The 21,309-nt window shown below is 38.1% G+C and overlaps 1 protein-coding gene and 1 long non-coding RNA gene across 7 annotated transcripts in view; one reads left to right on the top strand and one right to left on the bottom strand.

The window, feature by feature from the left end:
* The window catches only part of SUSD1 (sushi domain containing 1), a 128,538-nt gene that overhangs the window by 76,482 nt on the left and 30,747 nt on the right, over nt 1-21,309 (top strand). For all 4 annotated transcript variants that reach the window (XM_077912904.1, XM_077912903.1, XM_077912906.1 and 1 more), the window contains exons 11-12: nt 17,600-17,691; nt 18,584-18,770. In XM_077912904.1, the coding sequence (XP_077769030.1) occupies nt 17,600-17,691; nt 18,584-18,770 (279 nt within the window). The remainder of the gene's footprint in view (nt 1-17,599; nt 17,692-18,583; nt 18,771-21,309) is intronic.
* The window catches only part of LOC144322664 (uncharacterized), a 49,598-nt gene that overhangs the window by 25,662 nt on the left and 2,627 nt on the right, over nt 1-21,309 (bottom strand). The window lies entirely within an intron of this gene.

The raw sequence follows: 21,309 nt of genomic DNA, 5'->3' as shown, positions 1-21,309 counted from the left end.
GAGCAAGGTTAATTAGCCTCTGCAGTGTTAGGGGGTTGAACAGGAAAGTTCTATTATAGTTCTAGGAGTCTATATTAGGAAAGCAATTTTAGGTTCCTTCAAACACATTTATTTCAACATCGAAATTTCTTGACCAATATATTTATCATCATTATTTCATCTATCCAATTTTGTATTCTTATTGATAAATGCAACTTATTCATATAGTAAGAGTTTCACTATTTATGTCAAATATTTTGTCTTCATTAATAGTTTCTTTTAATTTTGTTTAGGGTATTTTTGACATATAAAAGTTTTAGATATTATGCAGTCAATACTATCGATCTTTTCCTTTGTGATTTTTACATTAATATGAAATATAGAATTTTAAAACAAAAGAGTATTTATTTATATCCCATCTTTTTTTTTTCTAGGAAAAACTTTAAGTGACCTGCATGGGTATAGAAAATAAAATAGGAAAAAAAAAAAAGAAAAGAAAATAGGTTAGATATGTGAGCTGAAGAAGAACGAAAACAAAGTTAGGGAAGTTAAAAAAAAAAAAAGATGTAGAAGTAAGTTTAAGAATAATCTAATTCTTATTACTTACTTATTGTTTTTTATCAGTGGCTCACAAATTTGGGTTTAGTTTTTGACCCGTCTAGGCATCATTACATTGTATTTATTTATTTATTTATTTATTTATTTATTTTTTTTTTAATTTTTTTATTGTTTTTTTATTTTTTTACTAATTTTTTTTTTAAGATTTATTTATTTGAGAGAGAGCATGTGTGTGAGAGCATGGCGGGAGGGTCAGAGGTAGAGACTCTCAAGCCGACTCCCTGCTGAGCAGGGAGCTGGATGTGGGTCTCAATCCCAGGACCCTAGCATCATGACCTGAGCCAAAGGTGGATGCTTTAACTGACTGAGCCACTCAGATGCCCTATATTGTCTTTAATGTTACAACAAAGCAGTGCTTTCCAGGGGAAGTACAATTTTTTTCCCCCCACAGTGTGGTTAGATAGGAATTTTTTATTCCAGGGGTGTTTCATAGAGAGTACAATGTATGAGCAGCATTTTACGAGAATTTTATGTGGCTGTTTCTTTTATTGCCCCTCAGTGTGACTTATTGCATTATAGGAAAGCACAATTCAGTGTACGGTAGACAAGGAAAGATGCTTTAAAAATACCTGTACTCTGCTGATTGGGCTTGATTCAGGGTTAGATTATTTGGAGGAATGACTGGAGTCTGTGTTTCCTAAATACTGTTTCTCTCAACTCAGATATGTTAAGTGGTATATGTCACTGAGCTTGAGATTATCCTCTCTCACCAGTACCCAGGGAGCAGCTGTTCTGTGTTGAATACAAGGACTTGTGCCTTAATAGAAGGCTGCCCACCTCTGTTAGAAGGTTGAGCCTGTGGAGCTAAACCAAGGAAATTGTTTGAATTTGCCCTGCACAGTTGAATGAGTGATTGAACCTCCCCCCGCCCCGCCCTGAATTTCTCTCCATATAATATGATCACATACTTTTAGCAAGCAAATTTCATGACAGTTATAACCAGATACCAAATCTGCTTAAGAAAAATTTCAACAAAGTCACAGTAAAACTCTCAACTTTGAGCAGTGTTATATCTTCTTGTTCCTTCTAAGATAAACTGCGAGGTGTACATCAAGGACAACTAAAGGATAATAAAATGATACCACTGTTTATAGAAAAGTTATAAAAATAGTGACTTTGTTTTCAAAATAGTTGATTCTTAGCCATTTTTTCTGACACTGTTTCCCTTGCAAAGTCAACTGTCTCCTTAGACTGCTCCTAATTAGAGTTTTAAAAATCCTGTCATTTATGAATATGAGATTTCTAATTTCTTTGTTAATCTTTAGCAGAGGATTATATGCATTTACTTCTAAAATAGTGTTGGTACTTTTTTTTTTTAATCAAAAGAAGAGGGAAACAGAGTAGTCTTCCTTCTGTTGCCTGGTAGAAAACTGACTGTTAAGGTGGTTTATGATGCAAGTTTTCTGGCAGCAGCATAATTTGAGATCTGTGTTGACCTTATAAAACTCCTCCTCCTAACTGATTCCTGTTTACAGAAATGAAGTCCAAAGAAAAGATAGTAAAGGCCGTAAAAAAATTTAACATTGTGCCTGATAGTTTCCTACAAAATGATAAATATTATAACAGTATTCTGTGGTGGAAAAGTTACATCTGAAGTCTTTCTGCTTCTTTTATAAACCATCAGCCTGAGAAACTCATACTTGGGGTTGTTCAAGCCAAAAAATGACATTTATTTTTCATGGAATATCTGAGCATTTGCAATATGCTAAAAATGGGGGGTGGGGGAGCAGTAAATGGTTGTTTCTTTTTAAGATAACATAATGATATTGTAGATCCAGGGAGGTAATATTGTGCTTGTGGGGTAAATAAATATGAATACGTTATTTAGAATTGGACCCCTTCCTTAAATGGGTTTGGAGGCAGTAGATTCATCTTATTCTTTTCAGGACTACCCCATATTCTAGTCATGTGTACCCAAAGAGACAAGGGTCACCAACCTTTTTTCTATAAAGAGTCAGAGAGTAAAAAAAAAAAAAAAGAGTCAGAGAGTAGCTATTTTAGGATCCCCTAACTCCTTAGTCAAAAATGTCCATTAAAAAAAAAAAGTCCATTAATATGTGCAAAGGAAAACTAACTACAGTATATTCTCTTTTATTTCATTCCCTTGTATCTTTCAAATTTTGATATTTCAAATTTCTATCTCTCTCATATTCCACTTCTCCCCCATTCTCTCTCTCTCTTCCTGAAATACATCCCACTTGGCTATGGGGTATTTGTTTCTTCTATGGTTTTGGGTTCTGTTCACTAATATTTTCTTTCATATTTTGTATCAATATTCATAAGTGATACTGGTTTATAGTTTTCTATTTTGTATCATCTTTATCAGGCTTAGGCATTAATATTTTCCTTGTTTTATAAAAATAATCTGAAAGGTTTCTTTCATCATTAAGCACTTCATTATCTGAAAGGTTTCATTCATTATTATAATTCACATAGCATTTGGACTATCTGGTCTCCAGCAGTGAGGTAGAATTTCCCCACAAAACACCCCGGGGAAGGCAGCTTTTCCTCAGGGTAGTTCCTTGGTAACTTTCTCACCGTCCCCCCTTTTTCCCCCCATGGACAATGGTCTGTTGAAACTTTTTATGTTTAATGGGGTCAATTTTAGCAAGCTTTTTCCTTGGAATTACACATTTTCTCTGTGTTTTCAAATTTATCTACAGAGTGGTCTGCAGAGTACATTTCTTTAACTTTTTGAATTTTCCTCTATTTCAATGATTATTTCTCCCTTTATTTGTATTTTCTTCCTTTCTCCCAGATTAAGTTAGCCAGCAGTTCATCTGTTTTATTATTATTTTCAAAAAGCCAAGGTTTTGTTCTCTTAATTGAATCTACTGTTTCCTTCCCCCTTTGCATTGGGGCCACATCTGGCCTGTCGCCTGTTTCTATAATAAAGTTTTATTGGACACTAAAAGCTAAGCTGTTTATTTATATAATGTCTGTGACTGCTTTTGTGCTACAAAGATGGAGTCGAATAGTTGTGAATGACCTGGCCCAGAAAATTTTTACTAAAATAGTTACTCTCTGACTCTTTATAGAAAAAGTTGGCAAAAAAAAAAAAAACAAAAAAAAAACAAAGAAAAAGAAAAAGAAAAAGTTGGTGACCCTTCTTCAACTCTATCATTGATTTCTGCTTTCATATTTATTATATTCATTTTTTTAAAAAAGATTTTATCTATTTATTAGAGAATGAGAACACAAGCAGGGGGAGGGGCAGAGGGAGAAGGGGAAGCAGACTCCCTGCTGAGCAGGGAGCCCAAAGTGGGGCTAGACCCCAGGACCCTGAGATCATGATCTGAGCCAAAGGCAAACACTTAACCAACTGAGCTACGCTGGTACTCCTCTTAAATTCCTTTTTATTTTTTCTTTTACTTTATAAAGGTGGTTGCATTTTATCTTCATTGTGAATTATGGCTTTTTGCATTAAAAAGTGTTCTTTGTCATATTTAAAGCTTTCTGGCTTGACTTCTACTTACGTGAGGATTACAACCCCTGCTTTCCTATGGTTTCCATTTGTCTGCTGTCCATCACTTTATATTTAGTCTCTCTGAAGCACTTTATTTTAGGTGTCCCTCTAGCACACAGAAGAAGTTAGATCTTGCATATGCTGAGTAGCATACATATATAAATTTTTAAAAGTCTCCATGGCCTTGATACTTGAAAGATAATCTTAGCTGGATATGCAAGTCTTGGTTCACATTTCTTGATTTGAGTTTTCTTAAAATTCCATTCTTTTGTTGCCTTGCTTTATTTTTTAGCTTTGGAGAATCTGATGCCACTTAATTCTTTTGCTTTTGGATCTTATTTATTTCTTTGAGTGGAGATGCTGAGATTTTTTTTTTTTTTTTCTTTATCTTTACAGTATAGTAGTTTTACTTGGTCAAATCTTAGGTTTGACTGTGCTGGATGGGTTTTCTCAGGTATACAGTGGGCCCTTTCAGTATTTATATTCAGATATTTTTATTTTTGTTAACTTACCCTGGATTATAGTTTTAAATATTAATTCTGTTTTAATGTTTTTCTTCCTTAGAGACTTTTATTATACATATGTTGGATCTTTGCTTTTATTCCATTTCAACCATTTGACTTTTGCTCCTTTTTACTTCTTTTTAATATCATTTTTATTCTTCTGGGCTGCTTTTCTGCATTTCTTCAATTTTCCTCATTAATTTTTATTCTAATTTATTCTTTGGGTACTATGACATTTTGACTTTATTTCTGATATGAGTTTATCTTTTCCTTTTATTTGTTTCCTGAATTCAGTCCCTTTTGTTTAATTTCCTTTCACCTCTGCTTTGTGTCCATTTCTGTTCTTAGCGTTTGAATTTCTGACTCAAGGTGTTTTCCTCATACCCCACAATGCTTTTTTAAGGATATTTACTTCAGGTTATTGTGTTACAGAGTTATCATTTGTTTCATTTTATTAAAAAATCCTTGTTTGGATGTTATTAAAAAATGTGGAGTTTTTTCACAAAATGACATATTTTGATGATCAGCTTCTGGATGGCTTTCTTTCTTTTTAAAGATGTTTATTTTATTTATTTGAGAGAGAGAATGAATAGCGGGGAGAGGGAGAAGCAGACTCCCCACTGAACAGGGAGCCTGATACTGGGCTGTATCCTCGGGACCCTGGGATCATGCCCCTAGCTGAAGGCAGCCACTTAACTTACTGAACCACCCGGGTGCTCCTCTTTCTTTTTAGTGAACACTGCTTTTGTATATTCTGTAGAATTGGTAGTTTAGAATGGTTAATAATATTTCTAGGTCAAGAGTGCCCTCTTCTGTCATTTGATGAAGTGCAATTCCTTTCAAGGATATTTTTGTTTTTTGGTGTGAGTGGGGATGAATGGTATATTCTTTTATTTGGGTGTTCTCTTTTGCCTTGTAGGATCTTGCATGCCCCCCCTTGCCTCTTTTTCCCATCACTACTTAGTCTCCACTGAACACCAGTTCTTTCCATTTAGTCATCTTCTTTCCCAGAAGCAATGCCTTTCTCATATGACTACCAGAAGCCTCCTGGACTTTCATCCTTTGCTGTAGTCTGAACTCTGATATACCAGGTCTTCTTTATAGCATTTTCACACTGAAGGTGGCATGTCTCTTTCTGGGAGTTAATTTAGCTCATGTGCAGACCTTTGTTTTCCTCTTCTCTTTCCCATGCTCTTCTCAAGACCTCTCACTCTTCTGCAGTAACTTGTGGGAGGTTGAGAAACAGCTTTGCTAGAATTTGGTGTTTATTCTTCTATTAAAAGGAAATTTAAAATTTCATATCTTCTCTGTCTTCTGGATATGATGACAGCACTGGTGTACTTGTTCTACTTGTTGATCTGAAGAGTATTTTGGGAAATGTGTTCAGAGATTTGGATTTAACTGGCCACTATTATCCTTGAACAAATTGCAACACTCATCTAGAATAACTTTGCAAGTGCTAACTTTCCCACCCCCCCTATCTTTGCACATGCAGTGTCTTCTACCTGGAATCCCCTCCCCATTTTTCTTTAGTTCCTTTTCTTTAGTTCATCCCTTCTTTTACAATCTCCCCAACTGAAAGTATATCTTCTTTCTGAATGCTTATACTCTGCTTCAGGAGGAAGTATAGGTAATAGCTTGGCACAGTTACTCTGGAGTCAGGCTATCTAATTCAAATCTCAGATCTCTTACTATCTGCATGCCTTTGGGCAAATTACTTAACCCTTATGTGCCTGAGTTGCTTTAACTTTTAAAATGGGAATAGCAATACCTGTATCATGGGTTTATTGTGAAACTAAGCGGGTTATGAGGAATCAGAACAATACCTGATGCACAATTAGCATCTGTGAAATGCTGTTATTTAAATTTACTTTATGATGTTATATATGCCCTTGTATTTTTGTTTTATTGATATTAGGTGTAACTCCTCTTCTAGGTTAAATACATACTAGGGGCAGAAACCATGCCTCATACAGAGGCTGTATTTCATTGGCTTAATATGATATCAGTTGCTTAGCTTTCTCCGTACTGCTGATTGTTTACACTTAAGCAACCAGGAATGCTGGGCCTGCCACTGTCTGGGACATCAGGAGTTCAGAGATGAAGGAGACTTAATCTCTCCCCTCAAGGAGCTCTCGGTTCAGTGGGGCGATAGGATCGATAATAATACAGTGCATAACGTGTAATTGAAGTATTTGAAGGTATTATGGGAACACCGAGGAAGTAATGATGGACTTTGCTCCGAGGTGCTCCCTCACACAAGTGAAGCAGAAACCAAGTTTCACAAAAGCTGATGAACTAAGAGCCAGCTTTTCTCTTCTTTGAGATATTCTTGCAGGGCTGGTTTTTCACCTTCAGGATTCTAGATTTGATTGGCCTGCTGGGCTGGGAAAGGAAAGACAGAGAAGGCAGAGTGGCCACTAAAAATGAGCCAGGGAAGGAATATTTGTATGAGGGACAGGGCATGTACTTTCCGTAGCCAAGGGCCAGAGAGCAGGGTAGGAAGGGATTCAGGACTAGCTCTGTCGGGGATCCTTTTCTCCCCTGTGAACACATCAGGGGTTCAACCTGTCTGTGGTCCAAACCATAAGCCTCCTGAGTGGAGGGAAGGAGACCTAGGGTGAGAGTCGCTCCCTGACCGAGAACAAACTGAATTTAACCAGTGAGACAGTTTTATTTAATTGCTCTAGCATATTCTCAGCGGGGTTGGTGTCACCCCGGGAGGCAGGATCACTCACAAAGGGGCAAAAATTGGTTCTTGAGGGCAAGAAAATACTACTCTTTTTCATATATGAACCTTAGACAAGGATACAGTACATAAGAAACATATAGCATATTGAGGATATTAAGATTTTATAGAAGGTGAGAGATTGGGGGGAAATGTTTTAAAAGTCTTGTGGGACTGTAATGATAAAAGGTTTGAGAAACACTGTTGGGCAGCCCCAGTGGCTCAGTGGTTTAGCGCCACCTTCAGCCCAGGGCATGATCCTGGAGACCCGGGATCGAGTCCCACGTCGGGCTCCCTGCATGGAGCCTGCTTCTTCCTTTGCCTGTGTCTCTGCCTCTCTCTCTCTCTGTCTCTAATAAATAAATAAAATCTTAAAAAAAGAAACACTGTTGTACCTTTATAATAGGTACTGATACTTGCTTATGGCTTCTTCCAATATTTTTAATTCAGTTTTTTTTAAATGCTATTCTCTTTCATCTTTTAGAAGAATTTTAGCAATAATTGCTTTCTGTTCTGTGGTATGCCAAGCTGATTCCTACATCTGGGATGTTGACCTTGGGCCTCCTTCTGACCCCTCTTCCTCCATTCCTGGTGACTCACTCACAACCCTCAGTACTCTACTCCCAAACAATCTGCACAGAGGGCCTTCCCTGGCCATGCTCTCTTTCCTCCTGCCATGCTTTTCTCTAGTCTTTACTGGCACATATGATTATATTTTTTATTTATTTGTTTACTTCTTTCTTTTCTGCCATTTTCACTGGAATGAATTCCCTGAGATGCAGGGACGTTTCCCCCCACTGTATCCTTAGCACCTAAAGCATGCCTGTACATGGTAAGAACTTCCTAAATAGTCGTTGAATGAATGTGCAAACTTAACACATTCCAAGAAGGTTTACTCTTAAGTCTTTCCATTCAGCGATGTGGTATTTCTCCATTGTTTTCCTTTCTGTCCTTCAGGAAGAAAAAAATCTTCTTAAGTCTTAGACATTTCTAGGTAGATTTATTTTCTAAGAGATCTATTTCTATTCTAGTCATTTGAAGTTTGTTTGTGGTTTCTTCTTTTGTGGATAGGGATCTTTTAATTATTTTATTTCATTTTTTTAAAGTTTGATTTTAATTCAGCATACCATATAATATTATTTCAGATGTACAGTATAGTGATCCAACACTTCCATACAATACCCGGTGCTCATCACGACAAGTGCTCTCCTTGATCCCCATCACTTATTTCACCCATCCTCCACCCACCTCCCCTCTGATGACCATCAGTTTGTTCTATATAGTTAAGAGTTCGTTTCTTCATTTATCTCTTTCTCTCTTTTTTTTGTCCCCTTTACTCGTTTGTTCTGTTTCTTAAATTCCACATATGAGTGAAATCATATGGTATTTGTCTTTCTCTGACTGACCTATTTCACTTAGCATTATACTCTCTAGCTCAATCCAAGTCGTGGCAAATGGCAAGATTTCATTCTTTTTTATGGCCAAGTAGTATTCCAGTGTGTGTGTGTGTGTGTGTGTGTGCACATGCACACCACATCATCTTTATCCATTCATCAGTTGATGGACACTTAGGCTGCTTCCATAGTTCGGCTATTATAAATAATGCAATAAACATAGGGATGCATGTATCCCTTTGAATTAGTGTTTTTGTATTCTTTGGGTAAATACCCAGTAGTATGATAACTGGATGATAGAGTAGTCCATTTTTGACTTTTTGAGGAACCTCCATATTGTTTTCCATAGTAGCTGCACCAGTGTGCATTCCTTTTTCTTCACATCCTCACCAACACCTGTTATTTCTTGTGTTGTTGATTTTAGTCAATCTGACAGATGTGATGTGATATCTCATTGTAGTTTTGATTTGCATTTCCCTGATGATAAGTGATGATGCACATCTTTTTATGTGTCTGTTGGCCATCTGTATGTCTTCTTTGTAGAAATGTCTGTTCGTGTCTTATGCCCATTTTTTAGTTGGATTATTTGAGTTTTATAAGGTCTTTACATATTTTGGATACTAACCTTTTACTGGATATGTCATTTGCAAAGGTTGCCTTTTAGTTTTGTTGATTGTTTCCTTCTCTGTGAAGAGGCTTTTTATTTTGATGTTGTCTCAGTAGTTTATTTTGTGCTTTTGTTTCTCTTGTCTCTGGAAAGATATTTAGAAAAAAAAGTTGCTACAGCCAATGTCAAAAAGGTTGCTGCCTGTGTTCTCCTGTAGGATTTTGATGGTTTAATGTCTCATATTTAAGTCTTTTATCCATTTTTAAGAGTTTATTCATTTATTCATGAGAGATACAGAGAGAGGAAGAGACATAGGCAGAGGGAGAAGCAGACTCCCTGAGGGGAGCCCAATGTGGGACTCGATCCCAGAAGCCTGGGATCATGCCCTGAACCAAAGGCAGATGCTCAACCACTGAGCATCTGGTGCCCCCTTTCATCATTTTGAATTTATATTTGTGTGTGGTGTAGTAAAGTGGTCCAGTTTTTTTTCTTTTACATGTTGCTGTCCAGTTTTTCCAACACAGTTTATTGAAAAGACTGTCCTTTTCCCATTGTATATTCTTTCCACCTTTGTCAAAGATTAATTGACCACATAATTGCGGGTTTAATTCTGAGTTTTCTATTCTGTTACATTGATCTCTGTGTCCACTTTTGGCCAATACCATAGTGTTTTGATTACTACAGTTTTGTAATAAAACTTGAAGTCTGGAATTTTGATGTCTCCAGCTTTGCTTTTCTTTTTCAAGACTGCTTTGGCTATTCAGAGTCTTTTGTGGTTCCATACCAAATTTTAGAACTGTTTGTCCTAGTTCTGTGAAAACTGCTGTTGATATTTTGATAGGGGTTACATTAAATCTGTAGTTTGCTTTGGGTGGTGTGGACATTTTAACAATATTTTTCTTCCAATTCATGAGCATGGAATGTTTTTTCATTTCTTTGTGTCATCTTCCATTTTTTTCATCAGTGTTTTATAGTTTTCAGAGTAGAAGTCTTTCACTTCTTTGGCTAGATTTATTCCTAGGTATCTGGTTATTTTTGATGCAATTATAAATAGGACTGTTTTCTTAATTTCTCTTTCTGCCGCTTCATTATTGGTGTATAAAAATGAAACTGATTTCCATATGTTGATTTTGAATCCTGCAACTTTACTGATTAATTTATCAGTTCTAGCAGTTTGTGGAGTCTTTAGGATTATATATATATAATACTATACTATATACTAATACTATATATATATAGTATTATGCCATCTGCAGATAGTGAAAGTTTTACTTCTTTTCTACCAGTTTGGATGCCTTAAAAATATTTCTTTTTGTAGTCTGATTGCTGTGGCTAGGACTTCCAGCATTTTGTTGAATAAAAGTGTTGAGAGTAGATTATCCTTGTCCTGTTCCTAACTAACCTCAGTAGATAGGCTCTCAATGTTTCCCTGTTAAGGGTAATATTAGCTATGAGTTTTTCATATAAGGCCTTTATTATGTTGAGGTATGTTCCCTCTAGACCATTGTTGAGGATTTTTATCATGAATGGATGTTGTATTTGTCATATGCTTTTCCTACATCTGTTGAAATGATATGATTCTTATCCTTTCTCTTTTTGATGTGATGTATCTCATTGATTGATTTGTGACTATTGAACCACGCTTGTACCCTGGGAATAAATCCCACTTAATCGTGATGAATTATTTTTTTTTAATGAACTGTTGGATTCAGTTTGCTAGTATTTGGTTGAGGATTTTTGCATCCATGTTCATCAGAGATATTGGCCTATATTTTTCTTTTTTTAGTAGTATCTTTATCCAGTTTTGGTATCAGGATAATGCTAGCCTCATAGAATGAATTTAGAACTTTTCCTTCCTTTTTTACTTTTTGGAAGAGTTAGAAAAGAATAGGTATTACTTTGTCTTTAAATGTTTGGTAGAAATAAAAATAAATAAATAAATGTTTGGTAGAATTTGTCTATAAAGCCATCTGGTCCAGGACTTTTGTTTGTTGGGAGCTTTTTTGTTGTTGTTGTTGTTGGGAGCTTTTTGATTACTGATTCAATTTTTTGGGTGCTTATTGGTCTGTTCAAATTTTCTTTTTATTCTTGCTTCAAGTTGTGGTAGTTTACATATTTCTAGGAATTTATGATTTCTTTTAAGTTGTCCAGTTTATTGGTGTATAGTTTTTCATGATATTCTCTTCCAACTGTTTGTGTTTCTGTAGTGTTGGTTGATATTTCTCCTCTCATTTGTGATTTTATTTAAGTCATCTCTCTCTTTTTTATGTTGAGAAATCTGGCTAGAGGTTTATCAGTTTTGTTTTGTTTTCAGAGAATCCGCTCCTGGTTTCATTGATCTGTCCTATTTTTTTTAAGATTTTATTTGTTTATTCATGAGAGACAGAGAGAGAGGCAGAGACACAGGCAGAGGGAGAAGCAGGCTCCATGTAGGAAGCCTGACGTGGTACTCGATCCCGGGTCTCCAGGATCACACCCTGGGCCGAAGGCAAGCGCTAAACCGCTGAACCACCCAGGGATCCCCTGTCCTATTGTTTTTGTTTTCATTTCTATATCATTTATCTCCGCTCTCATCTTTATTGCTTTAATTTAAAAAGTATTTTTTAGAGAGATAGAGCAAGAGAGTGAGAGAGAGAGAGAGAGAAAGTGCACGCATGAGCAGCAGGAGGGGCAGAGGAAGAGGAGGAGAGAGAATCTTAAGCAGGATCCACGCTGAGCATGGACCCAACAAGGGGTTCAGTCTCACTCACACCTTAAGATCATGATCTGAGCCAAAAGCAAGAGTCAGACACTTCACCAACTGAGCCACCCAGGCGCCATGTGCTCTCATCTTTACTTCATTCCTTCTGCTGGTTTTAAGTTTCATTTTTCTTTTTCTAGCTCTTTTAGATGTAAGGTTACGTTGTTTATGTGAGGTTTTTCTTGCTTTTTGAAGTAGGTCTGTATTGCTATAAACTCTCAGAATTGCTTTGGCTGCATCCCAAAGGTTTTGGACCTTCGTGTTTTTATTTTTACTTGTTTCCATGTACTCTTTAATTTTTCTTTTATTTCTTCATTGGCCCATTTATTGTTTAGCAGCATGTTATTTAACCTCCATGCATTTATGGTCTTTCCAGATTTTTTCTTATGATTGGCTTCTAGTTTCATTGCATTGTGGTCAGAAAAGATGCATGGTATGACTTCAATGTTTTTAAATTTGTTGAGGCAGGTTATGTGGCCTAATATGTCATTTATTCTGGAGAATGTTACTTGTGCACTTGCAAAGAATGTGTATTCCGTTGTTTTTAGGATGGAATGTTCTGAATATATCTGTCAAATATTTCTGTTCCATTGTGTCAATCAAAACCACTGTTTTCTTGTTGATTTTCTGGATAGAGGATCTGTCCATTGATGTAAGTGGGATGTTAAAGTTCTTTACTATTATTGTATTATTATTGACTAGTCCTTTTATATCTGTTAGTAACTGTTTCATGTATTTGGGTGCTCTTATGTTGGGTTCATAAATATAATTTTTTAATTGTCTTGTTGGATTGTCCCTTTTATTATTATATAGTGTCCTTCTTTGTCTCTTATTATAATCTTTGTTTTAAAAGTCCATTTTGTCTGATATAAGTCTGTCTGATATAATCTTTGTTTTAAAAGTCCATTTTGTCTGATATACTCTGGCTTTCTTTTGGCATCTATTTGCATGATGTTTATCCATCCTTTTGCTTTCAATCTGCAGGTGTCTTTAGGTCTGAAATGAATATATTGTAGGCAGCATATAGATGGGATTTTTTTTTAAATCATTCTGTATCTTTTGATTGGAGTGTGTAGTTCATTTACATTCAAAGAAATTATTGATAGATATGTATTTATTGCCATTTTATTACTTTTGTTGTTTCTGAAGTTTTTCTCTGATAACTTTCTTCTCTCTCTCTCTGTTTGCTGGTTTTCTTTAGTAATATATTTGGATTTCTTCCTCTTCTTTGCATGTTTATTATGGCTTTTTGATATATGGTTACCATTCAGTTTGTACATAATGTCTTCTGCATATAACAGTCTATATTAACTTGATGGTTGCTTAAGTTTGAGCCCAGTCTTCTCTCCTCCCCGTGTTTTAGATATATGTTATTATATATCATATTCTTTATTTTGTGAGTTCCTTGACTGATTTTTTAATAGAAATATTAATTTTTACTGCTTTTGTGTTTCCTACCTTTATACTATCACTTTTGGTCTCCTTTCTACTCAGAGAATCCCCTTTAATATTTCTTGCAGGGCTGGCTTAGTGTTCACAAACTCCTTTAGTTTTGTTTGTCTGGGAACCTCTTTATCTCTCTTTCTGTTTTGAATGATAGCCTTGCTGGATAGAGTGTTTTTTTTGCTGCAGACTTTTCTCATTCAGAATTTTGAATATATCATGCCATTTTCTGCTGGCTTTTAAAATTTCTGTTGAAAAATCTCCTGCAGCCTTATGAGTTTTCCCTTCTAAATTACTGTCTTCTTTTTTCTTGCTGCTTTAAAATTTTTTTTCTTTATCACTATATTTTGTCATTTAATTACAATATGTCTTGGTGTGGGTCTGCTTTTGTTGATGTCTACTGGAGTTCTCTGTGCCTCCTGGATCTGGATATTTGTTTCCTTCCTCAGTTTAAGGAATTTTTCAGTTATTAGTTATTTTCTTTTATTTTTTCTCTTCTCTTCTCTTTTCTTTTTCTTAAAAGATTTTAAAATTTATTTATGTGAGAGAGGGAGAGTAAGCAAGAGAGAGAGAGCATAAGGGGCAGAGGGAGAAGCAGACTCCCCGCTGAGCAGGGAGCTCAATGCAGGACTCAGTCCCAGGATCCTGGGATCATGACCCGAGCCAAAGGCAGACACTTGACTGAGTGAGCCACCCAGGCACCCCCAGTTATTATTTCTTCAAATAAATTCTCTGTCCTCTTTTCTTTTTTCTTTTCTTGGGACTTCTATAACACAAATGTCATTATGTATGATGGAGTTACTGAGTTCCCTAAGTCTGTTCCCATTTTGCATAATTCTTTTTTCTATCTTTTGTTCAGTTTGATTACTTCCCATTACTCTGTCTTCTAGGTCACTAATTCATTCCTTTGTGTTTCTTCCATTCTGCTACTCATTTCAAGTGTGTTTCTCATTTTGTTTATTGAGCCCTTTATCTCTGCTATGTTATTTTTTATCTCCATCTTAGCGTCTCACTCATGTCTTCCACTCTTCTCAGGTCCAGTGAGTATCCTTATGATCATTGCTTTAAATTCTCTATCAGGCATGTTACTTATATCTGTTTTGCTTAGATATCTGGCTGTGGCCTTGTCCTGTCCTTTGTTGGGGGTAAATTTCTCTATCTCCTCATTTTGTCTGCCTCTCTGTGTTTGTATCTTTGTTTTAAGAAAGTCAGCTATGTCATCTATTCTTGAAAGTAGTGACTTTATGAAGAAGTCTTGGAGTACCCTACAGTGCCGTGTCCCCTGTTCACCAAGACCTGGCACTACAGGAGAGTATCCTATGTGTGTTGCTATGTGTGTAGATTGCTGTTGTGTCTGAATCACTTTTCCTTTTAGTGCAGTTGTCTACACTGACTCTCTGCCTATTGTGGGCTGTGTTTGTTCTCTGTAGTGTTAGAGGGACCCAGGCAGGGTAAGCATGCCTGCCAGGGAACTTGAAAGTGGGTGGTGGTGGTGGTGGTAGCAAATTTGTTATGCATTGCTACCCTATACTGGATTTTCTGAAGTGCTGTGGTAGCTGGGGGCACGAGGCTGGGTGCAGCATGCATCAGTGGTTAGGTGGAACATGTGAAGGCAGCTGTGCATGGTGCTCTGTAGTAGTTGGGCCATGCATGGCAGCTGGGTGCTGCACCTTTTTATTGTAATTTTTTTGTTGTTTTAGTTTCCTATTGCTAGTATGACAAATTACTGCAAATTTAGTGACTTAAAACAATCTGAATTCATTATATTTCTGGAGGTCAGAAATCTGAATCAGTTCTGTTGTGTTAAAAGTATGGTGGCAGCAGGCCTGTATTTATTCTGGAGGCTAGAGAAGGGAATCCATTTTGTTGTCCTTTCCAATTTCTAGATCTCACCTACATTTCTTGGCTTGTGGGACCCATCCTCCATTTCTGAAGCTCCTTGACTTAATTGCCCCTTTTGTCCTTAAATCACTCTCTAACTCTGATCTTTTTGTCTCTTATAAGGAGTGTGATCTCTACATTAGGCTCATCTAGATAATTCTGGATAATCTCCCTGCCTTCATCACACTACAAAGTCCTTCTGCCATATAAGGTAACATGGTCACAGATGGATATGGACATTTTGGGGGGTCTGTTTTCAGCATACCATACTTGTTCTTGCAGATACATCAACAAGTACTAATTTTTCTATGTTCTTGTATTTGGGTATACTTTGCCAAAGTCCTATTATTTGTATTTGTTTTTCTGTTGTTTACAAACTATTTTTTTTTCCAGTAGATTCCATTAGATTTACTGACAGTGGCATCATTTGTTCCCTTTCTTCCTGGTACTTATAGTTCTTTTGTTCTTGTCTCTTTCCGTGTTGTCTAGAATCTTCTAGTTAATGCTAAATAATACCTATGAGACCATGCATCCTTGTATTGTTCTCAACTTTATTAGAAATTGCCTCATTGTTTTACTACCCATGATTAGTTTGGCATAGTGTGTTTAGTAATTGCTCATTCTGTCCTTGCACAGTTTGGGCATTGTGGTTTATCTAGTCATCTTGAATACATTGGGCAATTCTCTACCTTTTCGTATGGTCTGTAACTGTTTATTTTATTTATCTATCTGCTTATCTATCTATTTATTTATTTGTTTTCCACCACCCCTCCCCTGGAACTACTTAAATAGTATTGAGGTTATTGTTTTTTGAAAATTTTATAAACATAAGGGTCTTTGGACCACTGCTACTTATCTCTAAAACCTTCTATATCCAATAGTGAGTTGCATTCTTCTGAATCACCTGTACTTTCTTATCTACTCTGTCTTACAACATTTGAAGTTATAGCTTGCGACCTGTGGAACAGGTTTCCTCTGGCAAGGCTGCCCAATCCATAAAGAAAGGTCACGTCTACCAAAGTGGCTTCATTCACAGGAACCTGTCAGGCCAGGGGCTTACACAATAAAGGCTTGGCTCCTGTGAGACTTTCTTTTTTCATGTGCTTTGGGAGTTGTCTTTTTCATTTATTAATCATTGCCATGTTGCTATGAAACTCTTTTTTATTTTTTTTATTTATTTTTTTGTTTTTTTTTTGAAACTCTTTTTTAAAAAAGATTTTATTTATTTATTTACTTACTTATTGGAGAGAGAGAAAAGTTGAGTGGGAGGAGGAGCAGAAGGAGAGAATCTCTAGCAGCCTCCCCACCGAGTGTGGAGCCTGATGTGGGGCTTGATCTCACAACCCTGAAATCATAACCTGAGTGGAAATCAAGAGTCGGATGCTCAACTGACTGACCTACCCAGGCACCCCTCCTGTGAAACTCTTAGAAGCAAATCTTTTTCAGTTCTTCAAAGAGAACTTCGCAATTCTCTGCTGAGGTATTACTCCCAGCTCAGAATTCGAAACTGATACTTATTTGTATAAATGAGGCCCAAAGCCAAGCTGCAGTTTTAGGTTAATGAACTAAGGGGAGTTTGCAGTGATTGGATTTAAGATGGATCCTCTGATTGAGCATCTTTTAATTTAATCAGGATTGAGTTTACATAAATATAAAAGTGCTGCTACCACTAATTTCTAAATTAAAGTACTGCCGAAATCATCCTAATGTATAACTTAATTAAAACATAGTATTTTGGGGCAGCATCTGGGTGGTATAGTTGGTTAAGCATCCAACTCTTGGTTTTGGCTCAGGTCATGATCTCAGGGGCCTGGGACCTAGACCCTTATTGGGCTCTGTGCTCAGCGTGGAGTCTGCCTGAAAGACTCTCTCTCTCCCTCTCCTTCTGCCCACCCTCCCCCCACACAAGTGCTCTCTCCCTCTTTCAAATAAATAAATTTTATTTAAGGTAGTATTTTTTCTTTTTTTTAATTGAAGTTCAATTTGCCAACATATAGTATAACACCCAGTGCTCATCCCATCAAGTGCCCTCTTCAGTGCCCACCACCCAGTTATCCCATCCCCCTGCCCACCTCCCTTTCCACTACCCTTTTCTTAAAAAAGATTTTATTTTTAAAGTAATCCCAATACCCAACATGGGCCTCTGACTCACAATCCCAAAATCAAGAATTGCATGCTCTATAGATGGTAGTATTTTCATGTAGAGTGTAAGTTGATTTCTCTTTCTTTCCCCCCTGCAGTAAAACAGATCATCAGTAACATTTCAATATTTAATGAAACCTGCTTGAGATGGAGAAGTACAAAGACAGCTGATATAGAGGAGATGTATTCAGTAAGTTACTAAGTTATTCTATGTATAGATGTTGTCTAGTGTGGGAGGTTTAAAAATACATCAGCAAACCTAAACATCTACTTACATAGCTGTTATTATCAATGGCAGATTGATAGCAAGAATTGCAAGACAAAGCAAGAGAATGGACACTTGTCCTACATATTTGAAGAAAGACCTTGGGGATGGCTGAGTAAGCTGTGAGAGTTTCTTTGTGCACATGGCCTATGCAGAGTTGATGCTCACACAGTATCCATGGGAGGAACCCATGGCTTTTGCCTGTGTGTGTCTCCTCACACCAGTGTCTCTGACCAGGGTCTGGACATGTTGTCTAGAGAGTCAAGGAGAACTTTTGTAGCTATTGTGGTTCACCATGGGATGAGCTGGTACTAGAAAAAATTAAGTGGGCAGAAAAGTATGTCTATTGGCCCAGGTGCTGGGATGTTACAGGAAAGTGTCGGGAATGTCAGACAGGAGCAGCAGAGGAGAAAAGCCCTGCTGGGGTTTTACCAGGCCAGCTCGGAGTGCCCTCATTCAGGTCCTGCTTTGGAGAAGCCTTAGTTCAGATTCTTCGTCTTCTCTCTAGGAAAATGTTCTGTGGCCTTGTGTTCTTGCAGCTTTGCCAAGAGACTTTGACATTGTTCATTGTACATGTGAGAACAAGAAGGAGAAAATTGTTTGTACTGGGGCCTCAGCCTTTTGGACATTTTGATTTAAAGACATTTTTATTATACTGATAGATCGTAATGACAGTGTGGATGGTATTACAACTCTAATATTTGCTCACTGTTCTTTTTTCACTTTTCGAAGGAACTTGAGAGTTGAGAGCAAGTTTGCTCATGAGAAAGCTCCTTCCAAGCCAGCCATTCACCTAGTGAACTTTCCTGTGTTTCAGTTCCACATTCAAGGCCAGAGATGGTATCAGAAGGAATTTGCCCAGGAAATGACCTTTAATATCACTGCCAGCAGCCAGGCTCCTGAGATGTGCTTGGACCTATGTCCGGGCACCAACTACAGTGTCAACATCCAGGCTTTGTCTTCCGAACGTCCTGTGGTCCTCTTTCTGACAACCCAGATTTCAGGTAAATCTTGAATGGCAGCATTTGTATGAACAAATCACCATAGAGCCATAGACAGGCCCGGATCAAGAGGAACAGGATTGCTTCCTATGGTTATAGAGTGGACTTTAAGAGCAAGAGAAGAAGGTCATGGAACCAGGGAAGGACCCTAAAGGTGCTGTAGTTATGACTGGCATGTTTTCCTTTCTAAAAAGATAGTTTTTTTGTTTTTGCCTTTTTTTTTAAATATTTTATTTATGAGAGACACAGAGAGAGAGGCAGAGACATATGTAGAGAGAGAAACAGGCTTCCTGTGGCAAGCCCAATGTGGGACTCAGTCCCAGGACCCTGGGATCATGACCTGAGCCAAAGGCAGATGCTCAACCACTGAGCCGCCACCCAGGTGCCCCCCCAAAAAAGATAGTTGAGACAAAATATTAACACGAATTAAATCTGGCTAGCATGTACATGAGCGCTGGTTACAGTCCTTTGGGATCTTTGAAATATTTCATACCTGAAAGGAATTTTTCCACATTACTGTTTGTCAGTCATGTGTCATTGCCATTTTGTCACAGGGGCCTCAAGAGTCGGTTATTCTCAGGGAAGAGTGATTGGCAGTCGTGCTTCGGTCCCCCAGTGAATTCACCCTCCACTCATTTTCTGTCTCTCCTCACATCTGGGATATTCCCCCTGCCCTGACCCTCCCCCCACACTCTGAGCTAATACTCTGAGTATTAGCTTCTTGTTTCTTACTTCACTGAACAATTAGAAGTAATGGGGGGAGGGGGATTTGCCTCTCCCACGTCTCCCAAGGCTACCCACACACAGTCTTCTGTCTTCGCTCCTGTCCCCACTTCTAAGGTGACCACCACCCTCAGGGGCATTGGATCCCATCCTTTCCTCCCTATTCATCGTGCCCCCCCAATGGAGAAAGGGTCCCAACACTGCATGAGCATGTTGTAGTCTCCTTTTTTATTTTTATTTTATTTTTATTATTTTTTTTAATTTTTAAAAAATTTTTATTTATTTATGATAGTCACAGAGAGAGAGAGAGAGGCAGAGAGACACAGGCAGAGGGAGAAGCAGGCTCCATGCACCGGGAGCCCGATGTGGGATTCGATCCCGGGTCTCCAGGATCGCGCCCTGGGCCAAAGGCAGGCGCCAAACTGCTGCGCCACCCAGGGATCCCCTAGTCTCCTTTTTTAAAATGAAAACAAAGAAACCAGAAACTTCCTTTGATCCCACATTCCCTCCAGCTACTTCCATGGCATCCCTTTTACAGTAGAACTTCTTTTAAAAAGCGTCTGTTGTGTAGGCTCCACATGCTTACTTCCTGTTTCCCCTTTCACTGGTTCCAATCCGGAGGCAGTTGTCCTCAGTGTATCTGATTTTTTCCCCCCACATCATCTGACATCCCCTCCTTCACCAGACACTTTTTCTCTTGGCTTTTGGGCCTCCTGCCTTGCTACTCCTTCTCAGGCCTCTTTGCTGGCTCCATCCACTTTTAGTAATGCCCTCTCTGCCTGCTTCTGTTCCTTTTTCGTTATGTACCCCCTCCTCCTGTACCAGTCTCATGGCTGTAAACATTGCCTGTCTGCTGAGGATTCCCAACGATGGATCCTGGTCCCAGACTCTCCCCTGAGTTCCACACTCATATATGCGGTCATCTTTTAAACATCTCTTAATCATCTCTTGACCATTCAATAGTCAGGTCCAAGAGGATTTTGATTTCTCAACTCTTCTCTCACCTCCAAAGCCATTTCCCACCCAGGCTTCTCTGCCCTGGTTATTGGCATTCCTCTTCACTAGTTGCCCAGGCCAGAAAGAGTCTACCCCTCCCCACCGACTCCTAATCCATCAATAAGCCCCATTGGCTGCTTTCTAAAATGTATCCTGAACTCAGCTACTCCCCACCCTCCCTTCACCACAAAGCAGCCTTATCCAAGCCAGCCACCTCTTGCTTGGACTTCTACAGTAGCTTTCTTACTGGTCTCTCTGCTTTCACGAGTGCCTGTTGGTCTCCTGCCCCGCATCCCCACCTCTATATTACGATGAAGACCATAACTTTAAAAAGATCACTCAGGACTCAGAGTGATTTTTTATTTTATTATTTTTAAAAAAGATTTATTTATTTATTCATCAGAGACACACAGAAGCAGAGACACAGGCAGAGGAAGAAACAGGCTCCCTGTGGGGAGCCCAATGCAAGACTCGATCCCTGATCCCAGGATCAGGCCCTGAGCCGAAGGCAGACACTCAACCCTTGAGCCACCCAGGCGTCCCCTCAGAGTGATTTTTTAAAAAATACATTGGAGAACATGTCATCCCCAGCTGAAAACTGTCCAGTGAGTCTGCATTGGTCTTAGAATCGGATTCAGTTTCCTCACCCCCACCTTCCTCACTGACTTCATCTCTACTCTCCTCCTTTCTCGCTAAGCATCTGTCCTCTGTACCCTCCTTGCTGTTCCTCAGAGGGGTCAAACCTGCTTGCTCATCGATGCCTTTCCATCCACCCTTTACCTTTTCTGGGGAATATCGTGCACATGGCTTCTTAATAATCATC

This window comes from Canis aureus, chromosome 10, assembly GCF_053574225.1.
Source record: "Canis aureus isolate CA01 chromosome 10, VMU_Caureus_v.1.0, whole genome shotgun sequence".
In the NCBI taxonomy this organism is placed as follows: Eukaryota; Metazoa; Chordata; class Mammalia; order Carnivora; family Canidae; genus Canis; species Canis aureus.
This window is presented reverse-complemented; position numbering and strand designations above follow the sequence as displayed.